We start from the raw sequence: 26,518 nt of genomic DNA, 5'->3' as shown, positions 1-26,518 counted from the left end.
CCTAGTACTGAGTAGCCCCTTGAACATGATTCCTAGGAGAGTAGCCTCTTTAACACAAGTCCTAGTACTGAGTAGCCTCTTTAACACAAGTCCTAGTACTGAGTAGCCTCTTTAACACAAGTCCTAGTACTGAGTAGCCTCTTTAACACAAGTCCTAGTACTGAGTAGCCTCTTTAACACAAGTCCTAGTACTGAGTAGCCCCTTGAACATGATTCCTAGGAGAGTAGCCTCTTTAACACAAGTCCTAGTACTGAGTAGCCTCTTTAACACAAGTCCTAGTACTGAGTAGCCCCTTGAACATGATTCCTAGGAGAGTAGCCTCTTTAACACAAGTCCTAGTACTGAGTAGCCCCTTGAACATGATTCCTAGGAGAGTAGCCTCTTTAACACAAGTCCTAGTACTGAGTAGCCTCTTTAACACAAGTCCTAGTACTGAGTAGCCTCTTTAACACAAGTCCTAGTACTGAGTAGCCCCTTGAACATGATTCCTAGGAGAGTAGCCTCTTTAACACAAGTCCTAGTACTGAGTAGCCTCTTTAACACAAGTCCTAGTACTGAGTAGCCCCTTGAACATGATTCCTAGGAGAGTAGCCTCTTTAACACAAGTCCTAGTACTGAGTAGCCTCTTTAACACAAGTCCTAGTACTGAGTAGCCTCTTTAACACAAGTCCTAGTACTGAGTAGCCTCTTTAACACAAGTCCTAGTACTGAGTAGCCTCTTTAACACAAGTCCTAGTACTGAGTAGCCTCTTTAACACAAGTCCTAGTACTGAGTAGCCTCTTTAACACAAGTCCTAGTACTGAGTAGCCTCTTTAACACAAGTCCTAGTACTGAGTAGCCTCTTTAACACAAGTCCTAGTACTGAGTAGCCTCTTTAACACAAGTCCTAGTACTGAGTAGCCTCTTTAACACAAGTCCTAGTACTGAGTAGCCCCTTGAACATGATTCCTAGGAGAGTAGCCTCTTTAACACAAGTCCTAGTACTGAGTAGCCCCTTGAACATGATTCCTAGGAGAGTAGCCTCTTTAACACAAGTCCTAGTACTGAGTAGCCCCTTGAACATGATTCCTAGGAGAGTAGCCTCTTTAACACAAGTCCTAGTACTGAGTAGCCTCTTTAACACAAGTCCTAGTACTGAGTAGCCTCTTTAACACAAGTCCTAGTACTGAGTAGCCTCTTTAACACAAGTCCTAGTACTGAGTAGCCCCTTGAACATGATTCCTAGGAGAGTAGCCTCTTTAACACAAGTCCTAGTACTGAGTAGCCTCTTTAACACAAGTCCTAGTACTGAGTAGCCTCTTTAACACAAGTCCTAGTACTGAGTAGCCCCTTGAACATGATTCCTAGGAGAGTAGCCTCTTTAACACAAGTCCTAGTACTGAGTAGCCCCTTGAACATGATTCCTAGGAGAGTAGCCTCTTTAACACAAGTCCTAGTACTGAGTAGCCTCTTTAACACAAGTCCTAGTACTGAGTAGCCCCTTGAACATGATTCCTAGGAGAGTAGCCTCTTTAACACAAGTCCTAGTACTGAGTAGCCCCTTGAACATGATTCCTAGGAGAGTAGCCTCTTTAACACAAGTCCTAGTACTGAGTAGCCCCTTGAACATGATTCCTAGGAGAGTAGCCTCTTTAACACAAGTCCTAGTACTGAGTAGCCTCTTTAACACAAGTCCTAGTACTGAGTAGCCTCTTTAACACAAGTCCTAGTACTGAGTAGCCTCTTTAACACAAGTCCTAGTACTGAGTAGCCCCTAGTCAGATGATCATGGTAAATACAGACCTAAGGAACAGATATCATCGCTAGCTGATTCATAGAAACTCCAGCCAGATCAGCCAAGTGAACGCTCCACCTCCACATCGATCCGCGTTCCAAGCCATCATAAGAAGTATTCTCAGTGGCTCCAGAATTCTTAGTTGCATTATTTCACGTGATTATTATCTTTGAATTTGTCTTAGAATCCTTATATTTGTCATATTTAATGAAATCATGCCTTTGCTGCAGCAGAGCGACACGTATAGGTGGGTATTGGGGAATCGTAATTTCATTACGGGATATGTCGTCATAACTGCTTTATTTCATAAGATGTATTCTGTCTTCTTTACATTAACTCTGGTTACTGATGACAGTATTTGATCAGTTGGTTGGTACACATTCTTCTTTGACCCTTTCATTTCCCATAGTATCAATTTCACCAGCATGGAAGGAGGTAATTACTGTCATAACCTGTGAAAACAGAAACTTGTTTTAGGTGAAATATTTACCCACGCAACTTAGTCATGGTTCGTAAGAAAAGGGGGGAGGGTAGAGGGTTAATTACGACTTTAAGCATCCTTAATCGATCGCCACCCCCCCCCCCCCCCCGTACGCCTTACAAAGTTTAAATCCACCGCTGAAGCTGTGGATACTTGCCTCGAATGATGAACAGCAAGCATTGATATATTTGTACAGAAAGTCGGAACATAACCACTAACAGCAAGAACATCAAAAGAAAAACTGCAATGCTAAATAATAAGCACACAGATATTGACGGAAACAAACAATGGAGGCACACGGGAATCATACACTTACATCTTCAAATATATATTTTTTAAGGCATTAGTAAAGCGGAACCAACAATCTACATAGATTTGACAGCCTGCACGAACCAGCGGCCTTTTTGAAATGACACATTACGTGGGAAACAACATCCAGGAACACAAGTATAGATCAACAGATTATCAGTTCCATACATTATTCCTCAAACAACCAATTTATGTATGCATGTTATGCCCTACCACTGAGAAGCTGTTTGCAGTAGAAAATTGAGAATGAGAGAAAAAAAACGGGCAACACAGCGCACGTAATAACTTCATCTCTTTGGTCTGTTACGAAAATTGTTGCAGGATGATTGTAGAATATTCTAGTTGATTCGTAACGAAATGTTGATTATTTCGAAATGCTTCCGCTTAATGTTTTATGATGATGTGCTGTTATATGCTGAAAGGTGAAAGTATCGTACGATACTATGATAAAGATTCGAACCAGTATAATCTTGCAGTTGTTGGGCCACTTTTTCAATCTTGTTTTTGTTGGCATTACCGTTATATTCTGCTTATTAATAGAGTTATGTTAAGTCTGCGCGTTGCAAATGTCTAGCATTTGAGTTGACAATTGACGTTTATATGATTCCTTCATTTATTTGATGCAATTTTCTCAGATATTCTCAGAGGAACTGTTCGTAATGGAAGAGCATTGGGCTTCATCCACTGTTATTTACATTCAGATTTATTTTTTCTCCCTACTTTTTTCTTATTTCTTTTTTCAAATTATCTGTTTTCCGCCTTAATTTTTGGATTGTATCTCTTGGGGCTCTGTTTCAACTGTACTCTCGATGGGCTCAGCCTTATGAGCGTGGGGCTCTATCCCAGCCTTACGGGCCCGTAATGGAGCTGTCTCAGCCGCACCCACGTAGAGCTTTGTCTCAACCTTATAGGCGTGGGGCTCTGTTTTAGCAGTACGGGCGTGTGGCTGTCTCAGCATAGGGCTTTATTTCAGCCTTATAGGCGCGGGGCTGTCTCAACCTTACACGTGTGGAGCTTTGTTTCAGCCGTACACGCGCAGGGCTCTGTCTTTTAAAATGTGCCAGGTCACACTTATTAGGAAAGATATGAGAAGGTAGAGAGTTCCAAAGATTCAAAGTGTAGGAAAGGAAATAGTTATCAAAACGGCCCACCTTTGAGTTGTCAGTGACAACACAGTTATCATGTGATGCAGCAGCATGTTTAGCATTGTGTGGTCTAACTAGCGGTGGGGGCACACAAGCAGCTAGCTCTCGGGAGCAGAAACCAAAGTAACACCTATAGAAGAGGGAAAGTGAACCAACATTGCGGCATAGGGAAAGAGGGTCAAGTTTGGAAGGCACACAGATAGTCTGTTAGCCAGACCGCTTTCGACTGGACTCTATCAAATAAAGATGCAGAGCTATAACCACCCCAGATATGAGAGCAGTACTCCATACAAGGGCGAGTCAATCCTTTCTATAATTGGAGCAACTCTGTAGAAGAAAAAGGTTTCGACATCTAAACAGAACACCCAGTTTCTTAGAGAGAGACTTCGCTTTTCCTGTAATGTGGGGATTTTAAGATAGAGTGGATGTACAATGATACCAATAATACTGTCAAAGGAGAGGAGTTGTGAGGAGTCTAGGATGCATTAAACTTGGATTTTCTTAACCCCACTGAGATATCCTGTCCAAGTCTCGAGTTTATTTAGAAACCTGTGTCAAGATGAGATGTAGATCAAAGGAGAGAAGGAACAGAATTGAAGGATATGGATGAATGCAGTGTTGAGTCTTCAATATATGAGTGCATTGGATTATTTGTGAAGGAGAAGAAAAAGGAGAAAAGGCATAAGGGACAGGACAGATTCTTGAGGGACACCACTGTTGTTGTTGTTGGGGGGGGGGGGATCCATCAACAACCACAGAGACCAATGAGCTGGAGAGGAAGCTTGATACGAAAGAGCAATGTGAGGGAGGTAAGCCAAAAGAGGGGAGCTTAGCGATGAGACACTAATGCTCCACCCTTTCAAAAGCTTTGGATGTGTCATGGGCAACTACACCCAAAATCTTTGGGGATGAAGACCAGACAGTAGTATAGGAAAAGATATTGCCAGTGGATCTCATCTTACAGAAGACTGTGAGTTTTGGGGAATCTAAGGATATGGAAGTTATGGAGGAATCATAGACTTTGGAAATGGCAGATGTCAAAGCAGTTGGATAATAGATAGAAGGGTGAGAACAATCACCCCTCTCAACGATGGGATGCACCAGTGTGTGCTTCCAAAGACAAAAACTTTTGTTTCTAAACAGAAACTAAACAGATGAGTAAGCACAGTTGCAAGCTTGGAGGCACATCCCCTCAGTACATGGTGATGGATGCCACCAGGACCACAAGACCTAGTTTTGCAAATTCATGATGAACAATACTTCTAATGTGCAAAGTCTAAGACCTTTTCATTATATTTCTTGTGTGTGTGTATATATATATATATATATATATATATATATATATATATATATATATATATATATATATATTTGTATGTAGCATTTATGGATCTGGAGAAGGCATATGATAGAGTTGATAGAGATGCTCTGTGGAAGGTATTAAGAATATATGGTGTGGGAGGCAAGTTGTTTGAAGAAATGAAAAGTTTTTATCGAGGATGTAAGGCATGTGTACGTGTAGGAAGAGAGGAAAGTGATTGGTTCTCAGTGAATGTAGGTTTTCGGCAGGGGTATGTGATGTCTCCATGGTTGTTTAATTTGTTTATGGATGGGGTTGTTAGGGAGGTGAATGCAAGAGTTTTGGAAAGAGGGGCAAGTATGAAGTCTGTTGGGGATGAGAGAGCTTGGGAAGTGAGTCAGTTGTTGTTCGCTGATGATACAGCGCTGGTGGCTGATTCATGTGAGAAACTGCAGAAGCTGGTGACTGAGTTTGGTAAAGTGTGTGAAAGAAGAAAGTTAAGAGTAAATGTGAATAAGAGCAAGGTTATTAGGTACAGTAGGGTTGAGGGTCAAGTCAATTGGGAGGTGAGTTTGAATGGAGAAAAACTGGAGGAAGTGAAGTGTTTTAGATATCTGGGAGTGGATCTGGCTGCGGATGGAAACATGGAAGCGGAAGTGGATCATAGGGTGGGGGAGGGGGCGAAAATTCTGGGAGCCTTGAAGAATGTGTGGAAGTCGAGATCATTATCTCGGAAAGCAAAAATGGGTATGTTTGAAGGAATAGTGGTTCCGACAATGTTGTATGGTTGCGAGGCGTGGACTATGGATAGAGTTGTGCGCAGGAGGATGGATGTGCTGGAAATGAGATGTTTGAGGACAATGTGTGGTGTGAGGTGGTTTGATCGAGTAAGTAACGTAAAGGTAAGAGAGATGTGTGGAAATAAAAAGAGCGTGGTTGAGAGAGCAGAAGAGGGTGTTTTGAAATGGTTTGGTCACATGGAGAGAATGAGTGAGGAAAGATTGACCAAGAGGATATATGTGTCGGAGGTGGAGGGAACGAGGAGAAGGGGGAGACCAAATTGGAGGTGGAAAGATGGAGTGAAAAAGATTTTGTGTGATCGGGGCCTGAACATGCAGGAGGGTGAAAGGAGGGCAAGGAATAGAGTGAATTGGAGCGATGTGGTATACCGGGGTTGACGTGCTGTCAGTGGATTGAATCAAGGCATGTGAAGCGTCTGGGGTAAACCATGGAAAGCTGTGTAGGTATGTATATTTGCGTGTGTGGACGTATGTATATACATGTGTATGGGGGTGGGTTGGGCCATTTCTTTCGTCTTTCCTTGCGCTACCTCGCAAACGCGGGAGACAGCGACAAAAAAAAAAAAAAAAGTATATATATATATATATATATATATATATATATATATATATATATATATATATATTTCTTTCTTTTCTTTTAAGCTATTCGCCATTTCCCGCATTAGCGAGGTAGTGTTAAGAACAGAGGACTGGGCCTTTTTTTGGAATATCCTCACCTGGCCCCCCTCTGTTCCTTCTTTTGGAATATTAAGAAAAAAAAAAAAAATGAGAGGGGAGAATTTCCAGCCTACCGCTCCCTCCCCTTTAAGTCGCCTTCTACGACACGCAGGGAATACGTGGGAAGTATTCTTAATCCCCTATCCCCAGGGATAATATATATATATATTTATTTTTATTTTGCTTTGTCGCTGTCTCCCGCGTTTGCGAGGTAGCGCAAGGAAACAGACGAAAGAAATGGCCCAACCCACCCCCATACACAATGTATATACATACACGTCCACACACGCAAATATACATACCTATACATCTCAATTTACACATATATATACACACACAGACACATACATATATACCCATGCACACAATACCCAGCCTGCCCTTATTCACTCCCATCGCCACCTCGCCACACATGGAATACCATCCCCCTCCCCCCTCATGTGTGCGAGATAGCACTAGGAAAAGTGAACAAAGGCCCCATTCGTTCACACTCAGTCTCTAGCTGTCATGTAATAATGCCCAAAACCATAGCTCCCTTTCCATATCCAGGCCCCACACAACTTTCCATGGTTTACCCCAGACGCTTCACATGCCTTGATTCAATCCACTGACAGCACGTCAACCCCGGTATACCACATCGATCCAATTCACTCTATTCCTTGCCCTCCTTTCACCATCCTGCATGTTCAGGCCCCGATCACACAAAATCTTTTTCACTCCATCTTTCCACCTCCAATTTGGTCTCCCACTTCTCCTCGTTCCCTCCACCTCCGACACATATATCCTCTTGGTCAATCTTTCCTCACTCATTCTCTCCATGTGCCCAAACCATTTCAAAACACCCTCTTCTGCTCTCTCAACCACGCTCTTTTTATTTCCACATCTCTCTTACCCTTACATTACTTACTCGATCAAACTACCTCACACCACACATTGTCCTCAAACATCTCATTTCCAGCATATCCACCCTCCTGCGCACAACTCTATCCATAGCCCATGCCTCGCAACCATACAACATTGTTGGAACCACTATTCCTTCAAACATACTCATTTTTGCTTTCCGAGATAATGTTCTCGACTTCCACACATTCTTCAAGGCTCCCAGGATTTTCGCCCCCTCCCCCACCCTATGATTCACTTCCACTTCCATGGTTCCATCCGCTGCCAGATCCACTCCCAGATATCTAAAACACTTTACTTCCTCCAGTTTTTCTGCATTCAAACTTACCAGGAATACTCAACAAACTTATACCTCTGTAATTTGAGCACTCACTCTTATCCCCTTTGCCTTTGTACAATGGCACTATGCACGCATTCCGCCATTCCTCAGGCACCTCACCATGAGTCATACATACATTAAATAACCTTACCAACCAGTCAATAATACAGTCACCCCCTTTTTTAATAAATTCCACTGCAATACCATCCAAACCTGCTGCCTTGCCGGCATATATATATATATATATATATATATATATATATATATATATATATATATATATATATAATATAGATTGATAGATAGATATATGAAAATTGGGGTGAAAGAGTATCATTAAACTTTAGGGAGAATAAAAAGGTGTTTTGGAAGAAAGTAAATAACATGCGCAAGACAAGAGAACAAATGGAAACATCGCTGAAGGGAAGGGGGTTATAACAAGCAGTGATAGAGTGAGGAGAAATTGGAGTTAGTATTTTGAAGACTGTTGAATGTGTTTGATGATAGAGTGGTAGATGTAGGGTGCTTTGGTCTGGGTACTGTGCAAGTTAAGAGAGTCAGGGAGAGAGGTTTGGTGAAGAGAGATGTGGTGAAAGCCTTGTGGAAGGTGAAATCTGGCAAGGCTGCGGGATTGGATGGTATTGTAGTTGTTTAAGAAAGGGGGTGACTGTGTTGTTGATTGGTTGGTAAGGATAATCATTGTATGTATGGATCATGGTAAGGTGCCTTAGGATTGGCAGAATGCATGTATTGTGCCAATGAACAAAGGCATAAGTTTGTTAAGCATTCCTGGGAAATGATATTGGAGGGTATTGATTGAGAGGGTGAAGGCATGTTCAGAGCATTAGATTGGGGAAGAGCAGTATGGTTTCAGAAGTGGTGGAGGATCTGTGGATCAGGTGTTTGTGCTGAGGACTGTGTGAGAAATACTTCGTAAAACAGATGGATTTGTATGTAGCATTTATGGATCTGGAGAAGCCATATGATAGGGCTGATATGAGGGGATGGGTCTTTCTTCATCTGTTTCCTTGTGCTACCTTGCTGTCACGGGAAACGGCGATCAGTGAATGTCAGTTTGTGGCAGGGGTGTGTGATGTCCCCATGGTTGTTTGATTTGTTGATGGATGGGGTAGTTTGGGAGGTAGCTGCAAGAGTTTTAGAGAGAGAGAGGCAAGTATGCAGTCTGTTGGGGATGAGAGGGCTTGGAAAGTGAGTCAGTTGTTGCTCGCTGATGATACAGCTCTAGTGGCTGATTCGAGTGAGAAACTGCAGCAGTTGGTGACTGAGTTTGAAGAAATGCAGGAAAAGAGAAAGTTGAGAGTAAATGTGAATAAGAGCAAGGTTATTAGGTTTAGTAGTGTTGAGGGACAAATTGATTGGGAGGTAAGTTTTAGTAGTGAAAAATTGGTGGTAGTGAAGTGTTTTAGATATCTGGGATTGGGCTTAGCAGCGGATGGAACCATGGAAGCGGAAGTGAGTCGCAGGATGGGGGAGGGGGCGAAGGTTCTGGGAGCAATGAGGAATGTGTGGAAGGAGAGAACATTATCTCAGAGAGCAAAAACGGGAATGTTTGAAGGAATAGTAGTTCCAACAATGTTATATGGTTGGAAGGCATGGGCTATAGATAGGGCTGTACAGAGGAGGGTGGATGTGTTGGAAATGAAATGTTTGAGGAAAATATGTGATGTGAGGTGGTTTGATCAAGTAAGTAATGAAATAGTAATAGAGATGTGTGATAATAGAGTGGTTGAGAGAGCAGAAGAGAGTGTGTAGAAATGGTTTGGACATATGGATATATGTGTTAGAGGTGGAGGGAAAAAGAAGCAGGAGACCAAATTGGAGGTGAAAGGATAGAGAAAAAAAAATTTTGAGTGATCGGGGCCAGAACATGCACGAGGGTTAGAGGTGTGCAAGGAATAGAGTGAATTAGAACGAGGTGGTATACCAGGTTGGATGTGAGGTCATGTGGACTGAACCAAAGCATATGAAATGTCTGAGTTAAACCATGGAAATGCCTGTGGGGTCTGGCTGTGGTTAGGGGGCAGTGGTTTCTGTGCATTACACATGACAGCTAGAGGCTAAGTGTGAATGTATGTGGTCTTTTTTGTCTGTTTTCCTGGCATCATCTCGCTGAAGAAGCGGCGGTGGCAGTTGCGGGCGGTTGGGTGGGGGGGGGGTAGCGATACTGTTTCCTGTGGGGTAGGGTGGTGCCAGGAATGGAATGAAGGCAAACAAGTATGAACATGTACATATGTATATGTCTGTGTGTGTGTATATGTTTATATGTTATGTACATGTATGTATATGTAGATGTATGGTCATTTATATATGTATATGTACATATATCTTTTCTTTCTTTTTTTTTCATACAATTCGCCATTTCCTGCATTAGCGAGGTAGCTATGTACATATATGTGTATTTATATGCAAGAGTTTTGGAGAGAGGTGCAAGTATGCAGTCTGTTGTGGATGAGAGGGCTTGGGAAGTGAATCAATTGTTTTTGTTCGCTGATGATACGGCGCTGGTGGTTGATTCGGATGAGAAACTGCAGAAGCTGGTGACAGAGTTTGGTAAAGTGTGTGAAAGAAGAAAGCTGAGAGTAAATGTGAATAAGAGCAAGGTTATTAGGAAGAGTAGGGTTGAGGGACAAGTCAGTTGGGAGGTAAGTTTGAATGGAGAAAAACTGGAGGAAGTGAAGTGTTCTAGATTTCTTTGAGTGGATTAGGCAGCGGATGGAACCATGAAAGCGGAAGTGAGTCACAAGGTGGGGAAGGGGATGAAAGTTCTGGGAGCATTGAAAAATGTGTGGAAGGCGAGAACATTATCTCGGAAAGCAAATATGAGTATGTTTGAAGGAATAGTGGTTCCAACAGTGTTATATGGTTGCGAGGCATGGGCTATAGATAGAGTTGTGCAGAGGAGGGTGGATGTGCTGGAAATGAGATGTTTGAGACAATATGTGGTGTGAGGTGGTTTGATCAAGTAAGTAATGAAAGGGTAAGAGAGATGTGTGGTAATAAAGTGTGGTTGAGAGAGCAGAAGAGGGTGTATTGAAATGGTTTGGTCACATGGAGAGAATGAGTGAGGAAAGATTGACCAAGAGGATATATGTGTCAGAGGCGGAGGGAACGAGAAGTGGGAGGCCAAATTGGAGGTGGAAGGATGGAAGGAAAAAGATTTTGAGTGATTTGGGCCTGAACATGCAGGAGTGTGAAAGGCGTGCAAGGAATAGAGTGAATTGGAATAGTGTGGTATACTGGGGTTGATGTGCTGTCAGTGGATTGAACCAGGGCATGTGAAGCATCTGGGTTAAACCATGGAAAGTTTTGTGGGGCCTGGATGTGGAAAGGGAGCTGTGGTTTCGGTGCATTATACATGACAGCTAGAGACTGAGTGTGAACAAATGTGGCCTTTGGTGTCTTTTCCTAGCGCTACCTTGCGTGCGTGCAGGGGTATGGGGTTGTCATTTCATGTGTGGCGGGTTGGCGATGGGAATGAATAAAGGCAGCAAGTATGAATTATGTATATGTGTATATATGTCTGTGTACTTATATGTATGTATACATTGAAATGTATTAGTATGTATATGTGTGTGTGTGAGGACATGTATGTATATACATGTGTATGTGGGTGGGTTGGGCCATTCTTTCGTCTACATCCACCATCCTCTGTACAACCCTATCTATAGCCCATGCCTCGCAACCATATAACATTGTTTGAATCACTGATCCTTCAAACATACCCATTTTAGCTCTGAGATAACGTTCTCACCCCTTCCACACATTCTTCAACACTCCCAGAACCTTTGCCCCCTTCCCCACTTTTTGACTCGCTTCTGCTTCCATGGTTCCATCCACTGCTAAGTCCACTCCCAGATATTATTATTATTATTTATTATTATTTTGCTTTGTCGCTGTCTCCCGCGTTAGTGAGGCAGCGCAAGGAAACAGACAAAAGAACGGCCCAACCCACCCACATACACATGTATATACATACACGTCCACACACGCATATATACATACCTATACATCTCAATGTATACATATATATACACACACAGACATATACATATATACACATGTACTTAATGCATACTGTCTGCCTTTATTCACTCCCATTGCTACCTTGCCACACATGGAATAACAACCCCCTTCCCCCTCATGTGTGTGAGGTAGAGCTAGGAAAAGACAACAAAGGCAACATTCGTTCACTCTCAGTCTCTAGCTGTCATGTAATAATGCACCCAAACCACAGCTCCCTTTCCACATCCAGGCCCCACAGAACTTTCCATGGTTTACCCCAGACGCTTCACATGCCCTGGTTCAATCCATTGACAGCACGTCGACCCCGGTATACCACATCGTTCCAATTCACTCTATTCCTTGCATGCCTTTCACCCTCCAGCATGTTCAGGCCCCAATCACTCAAAATCTTTTTCACTCCATCTTTCCACTTCCAATTTGGTCTCCCACTTCTCCTCATTCCCTCCACCTTTGACACATATATCCTCTTTGCCAATCTTTCCTCACTCATTCTCTCCATGTGACCAAACCATTTCAAAACACCCTCTTCTGCTCTCTCACCCACACTCTTTTTTTTAACACCCATCTCTCTTACCCTATCATTACTTACTCGATCAAACCACCTCACACCACATATTGTCCTCAAACATCTCGTTTCCAGCACATCCACCCTCCTCCGCACAATTCTCTCCATAGCCCACACCTCGCAACCATACAACATTGTTGGAACCACTATTCCTTCAAACATACCCATTTTTGCTTTCCGAGATAATGTTTTCAACTTCCACACATTCTTCAAGGCTCCCAGAATTTTCGCCCCCTCCCCTACCCTATGATTCACTTCCGCTTCCATGGTTCCATCTGCTGTGAAATCCACTCCCAGATATCTAAAACACTTTACTTCCTCCAGTTTTTCTCCATTCAAACTTACCTCCCAATTAACTTGACCCTCAACCCTACTGTACCTAATTACCTTGCTCTTATTCACATTTACTCTCAACTTTCTTTTTTCACACACTTTACCAAACTCAGTCACCAGCTTCTGCAGTTTCTCACATGAATCAGCCACCAGCGCTGTATCATCAGCGAACAACAACTGACTCACTTCCCAAGCTCTCTCATCCACAACAGATTGCATACTTGCCCCTCTTTCCAAAACTCTTGCATTCACCTCCCTAACAACCCCATCCATAAACAAATTAAACAACCATGGAGACATCACACACCCCCGCTGCAAACCTACATTCACTGAGAACCAATCACTTTCCTCTCTTCCTACACGTACACATGCCTTACATCCTCAATAAAACTTTTCACTGCTTCTAACAACTTGCCTCCCACACCATATATTCTTAATACCTTCCACGGAGCATCTTTATCAACTCTCTCATATGCCTTCTCCAGATCCATAAATGCTACATACAAATCCATTTGCTTTTCTAAGTATTTCTCACAAACATTCTTCAAAGCAAACACCTGATCCACACATCCTCTACCACTTCTGAAACCACACTGCTCTTCCCCAATCTGATGCTCTGTACATGTCTTCACCCTCCCAATCAATACCCTTCCATATAATTTCCCAAGAATACTCAACAAACTTATACCTCTGTAATTTGAGCACTCACGTTTATCCCCTTTGCATTTGTACAATGGCACTATGCAAGCATTCTGCCAATCCTCAGGCACCATATATACATTAAATAACCTTACCAACCAGTCAACAATACAATCTCCCCTATTTTAATAAATTCAACTGCAACTCCATCCAAACCCACTGCCTTGCCAGCTTTCATCTTCCACAAAGCTTTTACTACCTCTTCTCTGTTTACCAAATAATTTTCCCTAACCCTTTAACTTTGCACACCACCTCTACCAAAACACCCTATATCTGCCACTCTATTATTATTATTATTATTATTATTATTATTATTATTATTATTATTATTATTATCATTTTTATTGTTTTCATTTTATAGTTGTTTATAGTATTAGCAGTAGTGTTAGTATATTAGTTATTGTCATTATTAATTTTTTTTTCCAGTACCACTTGGGTTTATGCATGGTGGTGTGGGTTCTTCAGGGGCACCACTACATAATCCACCTTGTACTGACCCTCTCACTCCTGTCCGTCCAGCTCCTCCACCACCAGATCAAAGTTCTTGGGCCCAAAACCCTGCGAGTCCCTCACCACCAATTCTTTCGTCAGGAGGACCAGAGCAGGTAAGAACAAGGTTGATTGGTTTAACAGGTTGTTCTGTATATGGACCACTTTCAGGTCTGTTTCTCATGACATAACATTGTACTGCTTATCTCCAGCTGCTGTTTGGTAGGTCACAGTTTTTGTTGCATTCATATTAAGTTAACTTACAGCTGATGATTTGATCAGAAATTAATATCAAAGTAGTTGTCAGACCAGTGTGTTATATTTTCATTACCATGGTATTATGATACTCAAGTTTTACATCTCGTAGGACAAATAAAACTTATCTTTAGCTGAATGTTTTCACTGAATTGGTATGTTGCTACATTTCACTGGACATCACCCAGGTTCTTAAGCTTTTTCTTTAGCTTCTAGAAATCAACAGTATTAGTGTCACACAGTTTAATGGAAGGTATGTGAAACTTAGTTCTAACTTAATAAATCTATTGAAAACAATATTGTGCCTTCAGTAATGTGGAGAGAGGGGAGACATTATGTATGATAACAGCACTGGTAGTATACAAATGCTTCCAAAGTATTTGTTGGATGTAATGTCAAGATGCTGTTATGATTAATGTAGGCTACCAGTATGTTCTTACTGAAGGAAAGAATGACTAAGAAATTATTGATGTCAGTAATAACAGTGTACAAAATCTCAAGAATAACCAGTTTCTGGTGAACAAGTAACTAAGTAGAAGCTCCATGAAGCTCATGAGTTTAGTGTTGCAATCAGTGAAAGCCAGTAGTGACATTTCAGTAATGATGATGGTAAAATACTTAGATGCCATTGCTTGAAGCTGTCATCCAAGCTAAATCATTGCCTGAAATGGTATGGATAAAAAGATGGATTTGAGATTTTGAATTTTGGCTTTTAACCCCATGCCTCCTCATTTAGCATCCCTTTTACCCTGTAAATTTTACACTTTTGAGGTTGTTTGAAAAATGTATTTAACCTTGCAGTTTCAAAGATATTCAAATAACATTTAAAAAAATCAGAAGTGTATTTGATCCACTATTATCACTGATAATGTGTGGAAATCTTTTTAGTTGTGTCAGCCCAGTGCACTAGGTATGAGAAAAAGACTTGAGTGTCAAATGAATTGCCATTCATTTTACCCCCACCAAAAGGTTTGTTCCTGATTGTTGTTTTACTTTTATAATCAGTATTGTTCATTTGTAACAGCAAAATTATAAAGATCAGTAACATTACCAGCTGCACCAATGAGATGTAGCTGTTTCAGAGTCAGGTGGGTGCTGGTGGCACTTCTTTCATTTGGGCTAGCTTTGTCATTTCATGGCTCATCATTGTTAACTTTCAGTGCTGGAAGAGTCATTGCCCATAAAATCACTCTCCCCATGATCAGAAAATATCATTGTCAAGCAATTCAGGATCATTATCTGCCTGATCCCATATATCTAGCTTAAAACTACTTAATTTCCTTTATAAGAAATTCAAAAGTAATTGTTATGACTACATGGTGAATGACTCTTGGGAGAAATTATTGAGCATTGCCTAATAAGGAACCATCCATGCACATATGCTGTCATTGCTTGTGGTACAAACTGATAGGTTTTTGAAGTTTAAGCAACCATTCCTCAAAGAGATGGTATTCCTTTAGCAACTGTTTGATTTTTCATACACTGCCCTGCCTTCCCATTTTTCTTTTAGAAAAACTTTTCTTTTTACCAATTGTGTTTGCTTTTCAATTGATACATGAAGTCTGCAAATTCTCAATGCCTTGTGGATCAGTCCCTTTAGGTGAGTGGGTCAGTGATGTCATAACTGTGGCGGACTGTGATTGGATGAAGGTGGGTCCGAAACAAGTGACCTGCTGTTGCCAAAGGTTAGTGGTTAGCGATGAATGAGGAATGCCTGCACTGCCCCACTGGTTTGATGGAGTATTTGAAGGTCCTGACTCCCAAAATATTCAAGAGGTATCTCATGACTTCTAAATTTGCAGTTGTATTATGCAATGAATTTTGATATAGAGGTTGGTATCTCCTTATTGAAATTCTAAAATTTTAGTGACTAATGAAAAGTGTAGTTGTTTAGTGTTACTGTTGGTGTCATAAACATTTCAGAAGTTGGACATAGTATTCAAAGAGAGAACTGAAAGAAAGTGAACAAGTTACCAAGTACTCCTGAATTGTTGAGAATGAGACCAGTTTGTTAAGAATGAGACCAGTATGTGGTGTGTATTTTGATTCTTTCCTTTTGTTAACACTCGGGTTTTCCCAATGGTGAACACAGTACATAAGATATATATATGACTAAAGATTTTTTTTTTTTTTTTTTTTTTTTTGAGCAGTACAGCTTTGCTGGATGTTTTGTCAAATTTCTTGTCACCAAGAATATGTTACTGTTTTTTCCACTTGACAGTGCTACTGGTGTATACATAATGCAGCTCCAGAAGAAATGTTATGAAAATATTTTGCTTTGAAAATAATAGTATTGAAGATTTTTAGTGTAAGATATTTATTTATGTAGTTTTGGTAATTATTAGTTTAAGGTATTTCTTTATGTAGGTTAGGTAATTATTAATGTAAGGTATTTTCTATATGTAGGCTAGATGATTATTTATTTATGTAGTTTTGGTAATTATTAGTTTAAGGTATTTCTTTATGTAGGCTAGATATTTATTTGTGTAAGGTATTTCTTTATATAGCTTAAGTGATGTAAAATTAGTTTAGTGCCATTCATAGCAGTGTTTAGGGAAAGAATGTTTTGTGCCATGTAATGTCACATGCCTAGTCATGATATCACAAGTATTTTGCACAATCTTACAAAATGTAATCACCAGAACTTCTTGCCATTTATTGATTTTACTGTATCACTTGATGAATCACTAACATGCTCTGGACATTTTTGCTGAAATAATAGTGTAGTTCTTTCATTATGTGCACAACACAAAGTAGATTGCAGTGTAATTAAGAGACAACCTCAGCCCATGGTTTCTTCCAGCGTCCATCAACACCTTTGAAGGATGGCCAGCCACCTCCCGGTTGTGTAGTGGCTTGGAGAGGTGGGGATGGCCTCCAAGTGTTCTTTCTGCAGTCAGAGGGACATATAGTCTCGCCTCACAAGCCCCTTATGTTGAGTGTTTATAAGAGAATTGGTAAGTGTGATGGGATGTCCTCCTCATCATGTAAGGCTTAAAGTATTTACGAACAGGTTGTAGCTAGTTACAATATTTTACCTGCCGAAAGTGTAGAACTTTTGTGATGCTATTTTCTACATAGACTATACCCCACTAATGTCTAATTATTAGTATGTGTGAGAATTAGGGTACAAAATTGTGTAACAAAGTAACTCCCTGTAGTGGTGACATTCATAAAGAATTGCTTCATAATTTTGATGTATAGAATATTGTTTTCTAATGATAATGAAGTATTTTAAGTTACATTCTGGTATTTTTTTGGCTCTTACAATTTATGAAATTTTCTTACTTGTTTGCCATTTTCCAAGTTAGTAGTATAGCATGAGGAGGAGATGAAGAACATCCTCATTTACTCGCATCCACTCAATCTATGTAATGCACCAAAACCAGAGATCCCTATCCACAGCCATGCCCCACAGACTCTTTTGTGGTTTCCCTTAACCACTTAATACTCTTTAGTTTGGCCTGTTGGTATTTTGCTTCCTGTTTACCACATCACTCTAATTTGCTCTTTCTCATGTTTGCTTCTCATCCCCTTGCATGTTAGGCCCCAATCACTGAATACATCTTTCCTTCCATCTTCCCTCCTACTTGTTCTCTGCCAAAACATGTACACCTACTTGTTAATGTCTTCTCACTTATCCTCTCAATATTTCCAAACTATTTCAGCACATCCTTTTTTGCTCCTTCAACCAGACAGTTCTTATTACCACACCTCTCACTCTCTTCTTGCTGCTTGCTTGATCAACCCATCTTAAACTGTATATTGTCCTCATCCAATTTTTTTTCCAACACATTTACCCTCTTTCATACTTGTATATTTAGAGTCCATGCCTACTGTTCATACAGCACCATCAAGACTGCTGTACCATCTGACATACTTTACTTTGTCCTTGCAGACCTTTTTATCCACATTCTCCTCAGTGCACTCAGGACATTTGCCACCTCACCAATCGTGTAGATCACTTTAGCTTCCATAGTTCCATAAGTTGTAATGGCCATTCTTAGGTATGTAAAATTCCCCACTTCCTCCAGGTTCACTCCTTTCAGATTTACATTTAAGGTAACTTGTTTGTTGTCCTTGCTAAACTTTATTATCTTATATTCCCGTACTCAGACACCAGCATCTTTAGTTTCTCACTTGAATATTCCACCAGAGCTGTGTTATCAGCAAATATCAGTTGACTCACCTTCCAGGACCCTTACCTCCAACTAACTGCAGAGTTGTCCCTCTCTCCAAGACCTTTGTATTTATGCTCCTCACCACCCTATCCATAAATAGATTTATCAGCCTTGGTGATATCATGAACCCTAATTGTAGAGTTCCCCTCACAACTGGCACCACTTGTAATGACGTTTTACTTAGATGTACTGTATGGGGAGAGAGTTTTACACTCTTGGGGCACCATCTCTTGAACATTTTTTAGTATCATATGCTTATGTTTATGTATGATCTCTTGAACATTTTCTAGTATCATACTCTTATATTTATGTATGCTGTCTGTGTTTTCCATGTCCACAGCCATTTTGTTCCATTCATCCACCACTTTTATACATAAAAGTATTTCTTTACATATTTATTTATTTGGATAGAGTTGTTATTTCATGTGTGTAACAAATAGAATAATTTATTTATTTATTTATTATACTTTGTCGCTGTCTCCCGCATTAGCGAGGTAGCGCAAGGAAGCAGACGAAAGAATGGCCCAACACATACACATGTATATACATACACATCCACACATGCACATATACATACCTATACATCTCAACATATACATATATATACACACACAGACATATACATATATACACATGTCCATAATTCATACTGTCTGCCCTTTATTCATTCCCGTTGCCACCCCACCACACATGAAATGACAATCCCCACCCCTCGCATGTGCATGAGATAGTGCTAGGAAAAGACAAGAAAGGCCACATTCATTCACACTCAGTCTCTAGCTGTCATGTATAATGCACCAAAACCACAGCTCCCTTTCCACATCCAGGCCCCACAAAACTTTCCATGGTTTACCCTAGATGCTTCACATGCCCAGGTTCAATCCATTGACAGCATGTCGACCCCTGTTTACCACATCGTTCCAATTCACTCTATTCCCTGCACACCTTTCACCCTCCTGCATGTTCAGGCTGCGATCGCTCAAAATCTTTTTCACTCCATCTTTCCACCTCCAATTAGGTCTCCCACTTCTCCTCGATCCCTCCACCTCTGACACATATATCCTCTTTGTCAATCTTTCCTCACTCATTCTCTCCATGTGACCAAACTGTTTCAAAACACCCTCTTCTGCTCTCTCAACCACACTCTTTACATATTTATTAACAATTTTCTTACTTAATGTTGCTCTATCCTTACATCTGTTGAAGAACTGTCCACTGTTCACATCACTGACTCTTATAAGAATATAAAGGTTGTGATCAGGTCACCCCTCATTCTTATCTCTTCCAAGATGGGTAGATTTAAAGCCTCCAGTCTTTCCTCGTAACTTAGGTGTCTTAAATCTGGTACCATCTTTGTTGCCTTCCTCTGGATCTTCTCTCTTAGCTCTTTGTGATTCTTTAGGTATGGTAACCAAACCTGAGAGCATATTCTAGTTTGGCCTTATTATCCATATCCTTGAGAACTATTCTGATATTTGCCAACAGATAATTTGTCTCCTTAACTGTACCTAGTATGGGACTCTGCTGATTCCTAAGTCCTTCTAACACCTAGAATCTTTCAGCTTATTTCCTGCTAGGTAGTAATCATATTGAGTCTGTCTTTCACTTTGTCCCATCCTCATCACTACATTTGCTTGGGTTAAAATTTGCTAACCACATTTCAGACCAACATTGGAGTCTTTTCAGGTCTCCTTGTAAGCTGATGCAATCCTCCTCATTTTTCTTGTCCATCATGGCCTTCACATCATTTGCAAACATATTCAGGTAGGACTTTCTGCCTCCAGGCAAGTCATTAATACAGATCAAGAAGAATAATGGTCTCAGAACTGAACCCTGCATTCTTTGTTTCCTCCCACTCAAATAGTTTCCTACCTATCATAGAAGGTATCTCCTTATTTCTGACTGATAGACCAGCTTCTTAGTGATCTTCCGATTTGGTAAGGTGTCAGATGCTTTCAGGCATTCCAGATGCAGAGTTTCCATGTACCCTTCCTCTTGTCCAGGACTGAGCTCACTCTGTTGTAGAACTCTAAGAGGTTAGTTACACATGACTTCCTTTCCCCAAAACCATGCTGTCTCTCAGTCGAGGAATTTCTCCTTCATAGAAAGTCATCCACTTGCTTTCTAATAAATCTTCTAGAATCTTTATCAATATATTTGTATTTCTGATGCCTGTTCCTTCCGGGAACTCCTATCAAGAGGGTGGCCATGGCAAAAGAGTCTTCACTTATCTTTGTTCTTACATGCCTCTCCCACATACACCATTCTATGCAATCTTCCACCATCTCTCTCCCTCCAGTACTCTTTCACTCTTATTTCCCCATGTCACAGGTGGCCTTTCTCTCACAAATTTTACTGTCATACGCTCTCCTTGTAAAATCCCTATCTTGGATTCTTTCTACATGCCCTAACCACCTCAAAGTATTATGTTTCACCCACTCAGCCTCTCCTTAATTCATTCCTTTTGCATTTCCTGCCATACCAAATCTCTCATACTTCCCTTCACTACTTTCTTTATTCCTGCAAGTCGTACCATGTGCTCCTTTCAAATAGCTCATTTCCGCAGCCTGAATTTTTGACCTCTGTGATTCATTCCATGTCCATTTATCAATTGCATAGATCTGGTTTAGGAGGATTATGCTGTCCCTTTATTCTTTCTTCATTTCCATACTTACAGCTCTACCCTTTATTACTCTGTTCAGACCTCACCACACACCACAATTATTAGTGGGACTAATTCGTAGTCCAGATCCTGTTCCAGGTCTCCTTTTCCCTTCCCTTGGTACTTTGCCTTCTTCTGGTGATGGCTTGAATAGTTACTCAGATGGTTTATCCAGAGTGTGTGGTGAAATATTATCAGGACCATGAACCTTGTACAGGTCAAGTCTCCTTAGTATTCTGCTGACATATTTTTTAGATTTTTTTTCATTGATTACCTTTTCCCACATTAGCAAGATAGTGCCAGGAAACAGACAGAAAGACACATCTAATCACGTACATACACACATACACATACATGCATATCTATATATACATACATACATAAATGTCTATATACATACATATACATACACATACATATTAATGCTTGCTGTCATCCATTCTCGACATCACCCCATCTCACAGGAAACAGTACAAATGCATGAAAGGAAAGAAAAAAGATGGTAACATACATTCTTCTCCTATCCCCTACACCTGATCACCACTCCCTACCTCACTGAGGTAGTGCCAGGAAACAGAGAAAGGCCACATCTGCTCACAGCCATACATGAGCTGTCATGAGCAATGCACCAAAACCACCAGGCCCCACATATGTATCCATGGTTTACCCATGATGTCTCACATCCTTTGGTTTAGTCCATTGACAGGACATTGGCATGTTGATGCCATTATACCACATTGTTCCAGTTCACTCTATTCCATATGTCCTTTTCATCCTCCTGCATGTTCAGGCCCCGATTGCTTGAAATCTTTTTCACTTTAGCATTTGATCTCCAATTTGGTCTCCTGTTTCTCCTTGTTCCCTCTGCTTCTGACACGTATCCTTTTTTCAACCTTTCCTCACTCATTCTCCATTCTCTCCTTATGTCTAAACCTTTTCAACACACCCTCTTCTGTTCTCTCTACCACACTTTTTTTTTTACCACCCATCTCTTACCTTTTCATTACCTACTGGATCAAATGACCTCACCACATATTACGTCAAATATTTCATTTCCAACACAACCACTCGCCTGTGCACATCCCTATCTATAACCCATACCTTGCAACCATATGATATTGTTGGGACTACTATTCCTTCAAACATACCCATTTTTGCCCTCACAGATAACTTTCTCTGTTTTTCTCTTTCCACACATTCTTCAGCACTCCCAGAACCTTTGCTCCCTCCCCCAACCTATGACTCACTTCCACTTCCATGGTTCCATTCCCTGCCATGTCCACTTCCAGATATCAAAAACAATTCACTTCCTCCAAGTTTTCTTCATTCAAACTTTTACATCCTTACTAACTTTTCCCTCAACCTTGCTTTTCTAGATAACTCAGTGATTTCCAAAGCCTCCTCCCCAGTCCATTTTGCTGGTGTTGGGGCCATAGTGGCTTCCACCATGAAAACATTTTTGAATTTATTCATTTCCTCTTCCCTTCATCATCATCTTTAATTATCCCCTATGAATACCTTAGCATGATTACTTGCTCCCTAACTGACAACTGACTCCTGATGAATACATGGAAAAGTTTGGGATTTTCACCTGCCTTGTCTGCAATATTCTTTTCAAAGTTTCTTTGTACATCATTTCCCATCATGCCTTCAAAAGCTGACTGGCTCGAGTTCCATCTGCATCCTTGCTACTACATATCTCAAAGCTCCTTTGCTTTATGACATCTTTTATTAAATCATTCTGCCCACTTACTTCCATTTCCTCTGTAGAAGGGGCTTGAGCTACCCATGTTACTGCCCCTTCATTGTAACTTTCACAGAACCTCTCACCACAAAGCCATAGTTCCTGGCTACAGAATTCCATTTCCCAATTCTCATCACCACAGAAACTATTAAAGTTTGTATAAATCCCCTCTTCCTCCAAGATGACCTCTTGTTGCAATCCATGGTTCACCCATACCTGTACTGAGGCCATTCAGGCAAGGGATCAGGCATATCAGGTTTGGAAAAACTCTGCTTCCTCTGACTCCCATTCAGCTTTTATCACTGCCCATAGTTACTCTGTCTGTTGTCCTTAAGGCAAAGCCTTCCCTTATTCTGAGGAAGTACGGATAACATCTCCTTGTCATTCCCGGATTGTTTTGGGCTTTAGCAAAGAGCATCTCTAACAACTTCCATCACTCTGCCTTTCCTTCTTTTTTCTATTTTGTTGGTACTATATCTGTCCCCCTCATAGACAAAGCAACTCTCTTTGGTTACTCATTTCTCCTCTATCTCCACTTTGGATACCTCTAACATTCCCTTACCTCTTGATGCTCCCTTTGGTAATCCTATGCCCCCTCACCATAATCTCTTTTAGGACTGTCCAAAAAGCACTTCTCTTTCTGGATGCAAGCAAGGCTTATGGTCCTTATGGCATCCATCCCCATGTACTGAAAGAGTGTGCGTGTGAACTTGCACTTTTGTTTGCTCATCTGTTCTGTAACTGTTTAAAGACCAAAACTTTTCCCTGATCTTGGAAGGATGCATTGCTACCTCCTATTCCTAAGAAGGGTGACTGAATGTTCATACCCCTCTAACTATCATCCTATTGCTTTGGCATCTACTGGTGGTATTCTTTCCTATCTTAATAATGTCTAGTCATCATCCCTGAAAGGAAAGATTTTTGAGTCTTTTGTAGTTACTCTTGACATATCCAGAGCTTTTGACAGGGTGTGGCATCAAGGTCTCATCACAGAGCTCCCTATTTTTGGCTTCCCTCTCTCTCACTTTTTTTTCGCTCCTTCATATCTAGCTTTCTTTCTGGCAGATCTATCTCCCTGGTTGTTGATGGGTCAGCCTCTCCAACTTTCTCCATCAGCAGCAGTGTCCCTCAAGGTTCTGTCCTGTCTCTTACACTTTTTCTTCGTTTTATCAAGGATTTCCTCTTTTCTACAAATAACCAAATGCATTTATATGCTGATGACTCAACACTGCATTCTTTCACATCCTTCATTTCTGCTCCTTCTTCTCATTTGATCTGCATCTCATCTTGAAAAAGCTTCCTCAATAAGTTCAATAGATGAAGTTTAATGCCTCAAGACCCAGTTTTTGCCCATCTGTCTGTCAAAAATTCCTCACAATACGTGTCTTTTTTTGCTCCTGAGAGCTTGCTACTTGTGTGCCTCCACCACAAGATAAACCTGGGATTATCATATTGTTTTTTTATACTTGATAGCACATTCCCATGTTAGCAAGGTAGCACCTAGAACAGATAAAGAAAGGTTGCATCTGCATACATCCATTCTTTAACAATTGTGTGTAATGCACCAAAACCTCAGCTTTCTATCCACAACCAGGCTCCACATAACTTTTCATGGTTTACCCCAGATGCTTTGCATGCTGTGGTTAAGCTCACTTATAGAACATCAACTCCTGTATACCATATTGTGCCAATTCACACTATACCAAACAGATATAGGATGATTTGGTTGAGGTGGTGTGCGAAGTGAGAGGGTTAGGGATAATGATTTGGTAAACAGAGAAGAGGTAGTGAAAGCTTTGCAGAAGATGAAAGCTGGTAAGGCAGTGGGTTTGAATGGTAATGCTGTGGAATTTATTAAAAAAGAGGGTGACTGTGTTGTTGATTGGTTGGTAAGGGTATTCAATGTATGTATGAATCATGGTGAAGTGCCTGATGATTGGCGGAATGCATGAATATTGCCATTGTACAAAGGCAAAGGGGATAAAGGTGTGTGTGCAAATTACAGAGGCATAAGTTTGTTTAGTATTCCTGGGAAATTGTATGGGAGGAAATTCACTGAGAGGGTAAAGGCATATAATGAGCATCAGATTGGGGAAGAGCAGTGTGGTTTCAGAAGTGGTAGAGGATGTGTGGATCAGGTGTTTTCTTTGAAGAATGTATGTGAGAAATACTTAGAAAAACAGATTGATTTGTATATAGCATTTATGGATATGGAGAAGGCTTATGATAGGTTGATAGAGATGCTTTGTGGAAGGTTTAGTATAAGAGTATATGGTGTGGGAGGTAATTTGCTAGAAGCAGTGAAAAGCTTTTACCAAGGATGTAAGGCATGTGTATGAGTAGGAAGAGAGGAAAGTGATTGGTTCCCAATGGATGTCAGTTTGCGGCAGGGGTGCTTGATATCTCCGTGGTTGTTTAATTTGTTTATGGATGGGATGGTTAGGGAGGTGAATGCAAGAGTTTTGGAGAGAGGGGCATGTATGCAGTCTGTTGCGGATGAGAGGGCTTGGGAAGTGAGGCAGTTGTTTGCTGATGATACAGAGCTGGTAGCTGATGTGGGTTTTAAACTGCAGAAGCTGGTGACTGAGTTTGGTAAAGTGTGTGAAAGAAGAAAGTTGAGAGTAAATGTGAATAAAAGCAAGGTTACTAAGTTCAGTTGGGTTGAGGGACAAGTTAATTGGGAGGTAAGTTTGAATGGAGATGAACTAGTGGAAGTGAAGTGTTATAGATATCTGAGAGTGGATTTGGCAGCAGATAGAAGGGGAAGTAAATCACAGGGTGGGGGAGGGGGCAAAGGTTCTGGGAGCATTGAAGAATGTGTGGAAGGTGAGAACATTATCTCGGAGAATAAAAATGGGTATGTTTGAAGGAATAGTGGTTCCAACAATGTTATATGGTTGTGAGGCATGGGTTATAGATAGGGTTGTGTGGAGGAGGATGGATGAGTTGGAAATTAAATGTTTGAGAACAATATGTGGTGTGAGGTGGTTTGATCGAGTAAGTAATGAAAGGGTAAGAGAGATGTGTGGTAATATAAAGAGTGTGGTTGAGAGAGCAGAAGAGGTATATTGAAATGGTTTGGACACATGGAGAGAATGAATGAGGATAGACTGACAAAGAGGATATATATATGTCAGAGGTGGAGGGAACAAGGAGAGGTGGGAGACCAAATTGGAGGTGGAAGGGTGGAGTGAAAAAGATTTTGAGTGATCGGGGCCTGAACATGCAGGAGGATGAAAGGTGTGCAAGGAATAGAGTGAATTGGAACGATGTGGTATACTGGGGTTGACGTGCTGTCAATGGATTGAACCAGGGCATGTGAAGCATCTGGGGTATACCATGGAAAGGTCTGTGGGGCCTGGCTGTGGAAAGGGAGCTGTGGTTTTGGTGCATTACGCATGACAGCTAGAGACTGAGTGTGAACGAATGTGGTCTTTTTTGTCTTTTCCTGGTGCTACCTCACTGGAGGAGGGGTGGGGTGGTGGCAACAGCAATGTGGCTTTTTTAAAATCTTTTCCTGGTGCCACCTCGCTGGAGGAGGGTGGTGGGGTGGTGACAGGAATGGATGAAGGCAGCAAGTGTGAATATGCTCATGTGTATATATGTGTATGTATATGTGCGTGTGTTGGCATTTATGTATATACGTGTGTATGTGGGTGGGTTGGGCCATTCCTCTTCTGTTTCCTTGCACTACCTCGCTAACGCGGAGACAGCGATTAAGTATAATAAAATATAAAATAGAATATGATCAAGGATAGGGGATAGGGGAGAAAGAATACTTCCCACGTATTCCCTG

At 41.0% G+C, this 26,518-nt stretch overlaps 1 protein-coding gene across 5 annotated transcripts in view; it reads left to right on the top strand.

Annotated features, from left to right (window-relative positions):
- The window catches only part of LOC139762132 (uncharacterized), a 185,575-nt gene that overhangs the window by 69,748 nt on the left and 89,309 nt on the right, over positions 1-26,518 (top strand). For all 5 annotated transcript variants that reach the window (XM_071686832.1, XM_071686831.1, XM_071686829.1 and 2 more), the window contains exons 3-4: positions 13,818-13,996; positions 16,939-17,092. In XM_071686832.1, the coding sequence (XP_071542933.1) occupies positions 13,818-13,996; positions 16,939-17,092 (333 nt within the window). The remainder of the gene's footprint in view (positions 1-13,817; positions 13,997-16,938; positions 17,093-26,518) is intronic.

This window comes from Panulirus ornatus, chromosome 3 (assembly GCF_036320965.1).
Source record: "Panulirus ornatus isolate Po-2019 chromosome 3, ASM3632096v1, whole genome shotgun sequence".
NCBI classification, from domain to species: Eukaryota; Metazoa; Arthropoda; class Malacostraca; order Decapoda; family Palinuridae; genus Panulirus; species Panulirus ornatus.
The sequence above is the reverse complement of the archived record's forward strand: the minus strand, read 5'-3'. Positions and strand labels throughout refer to the sequence as shown.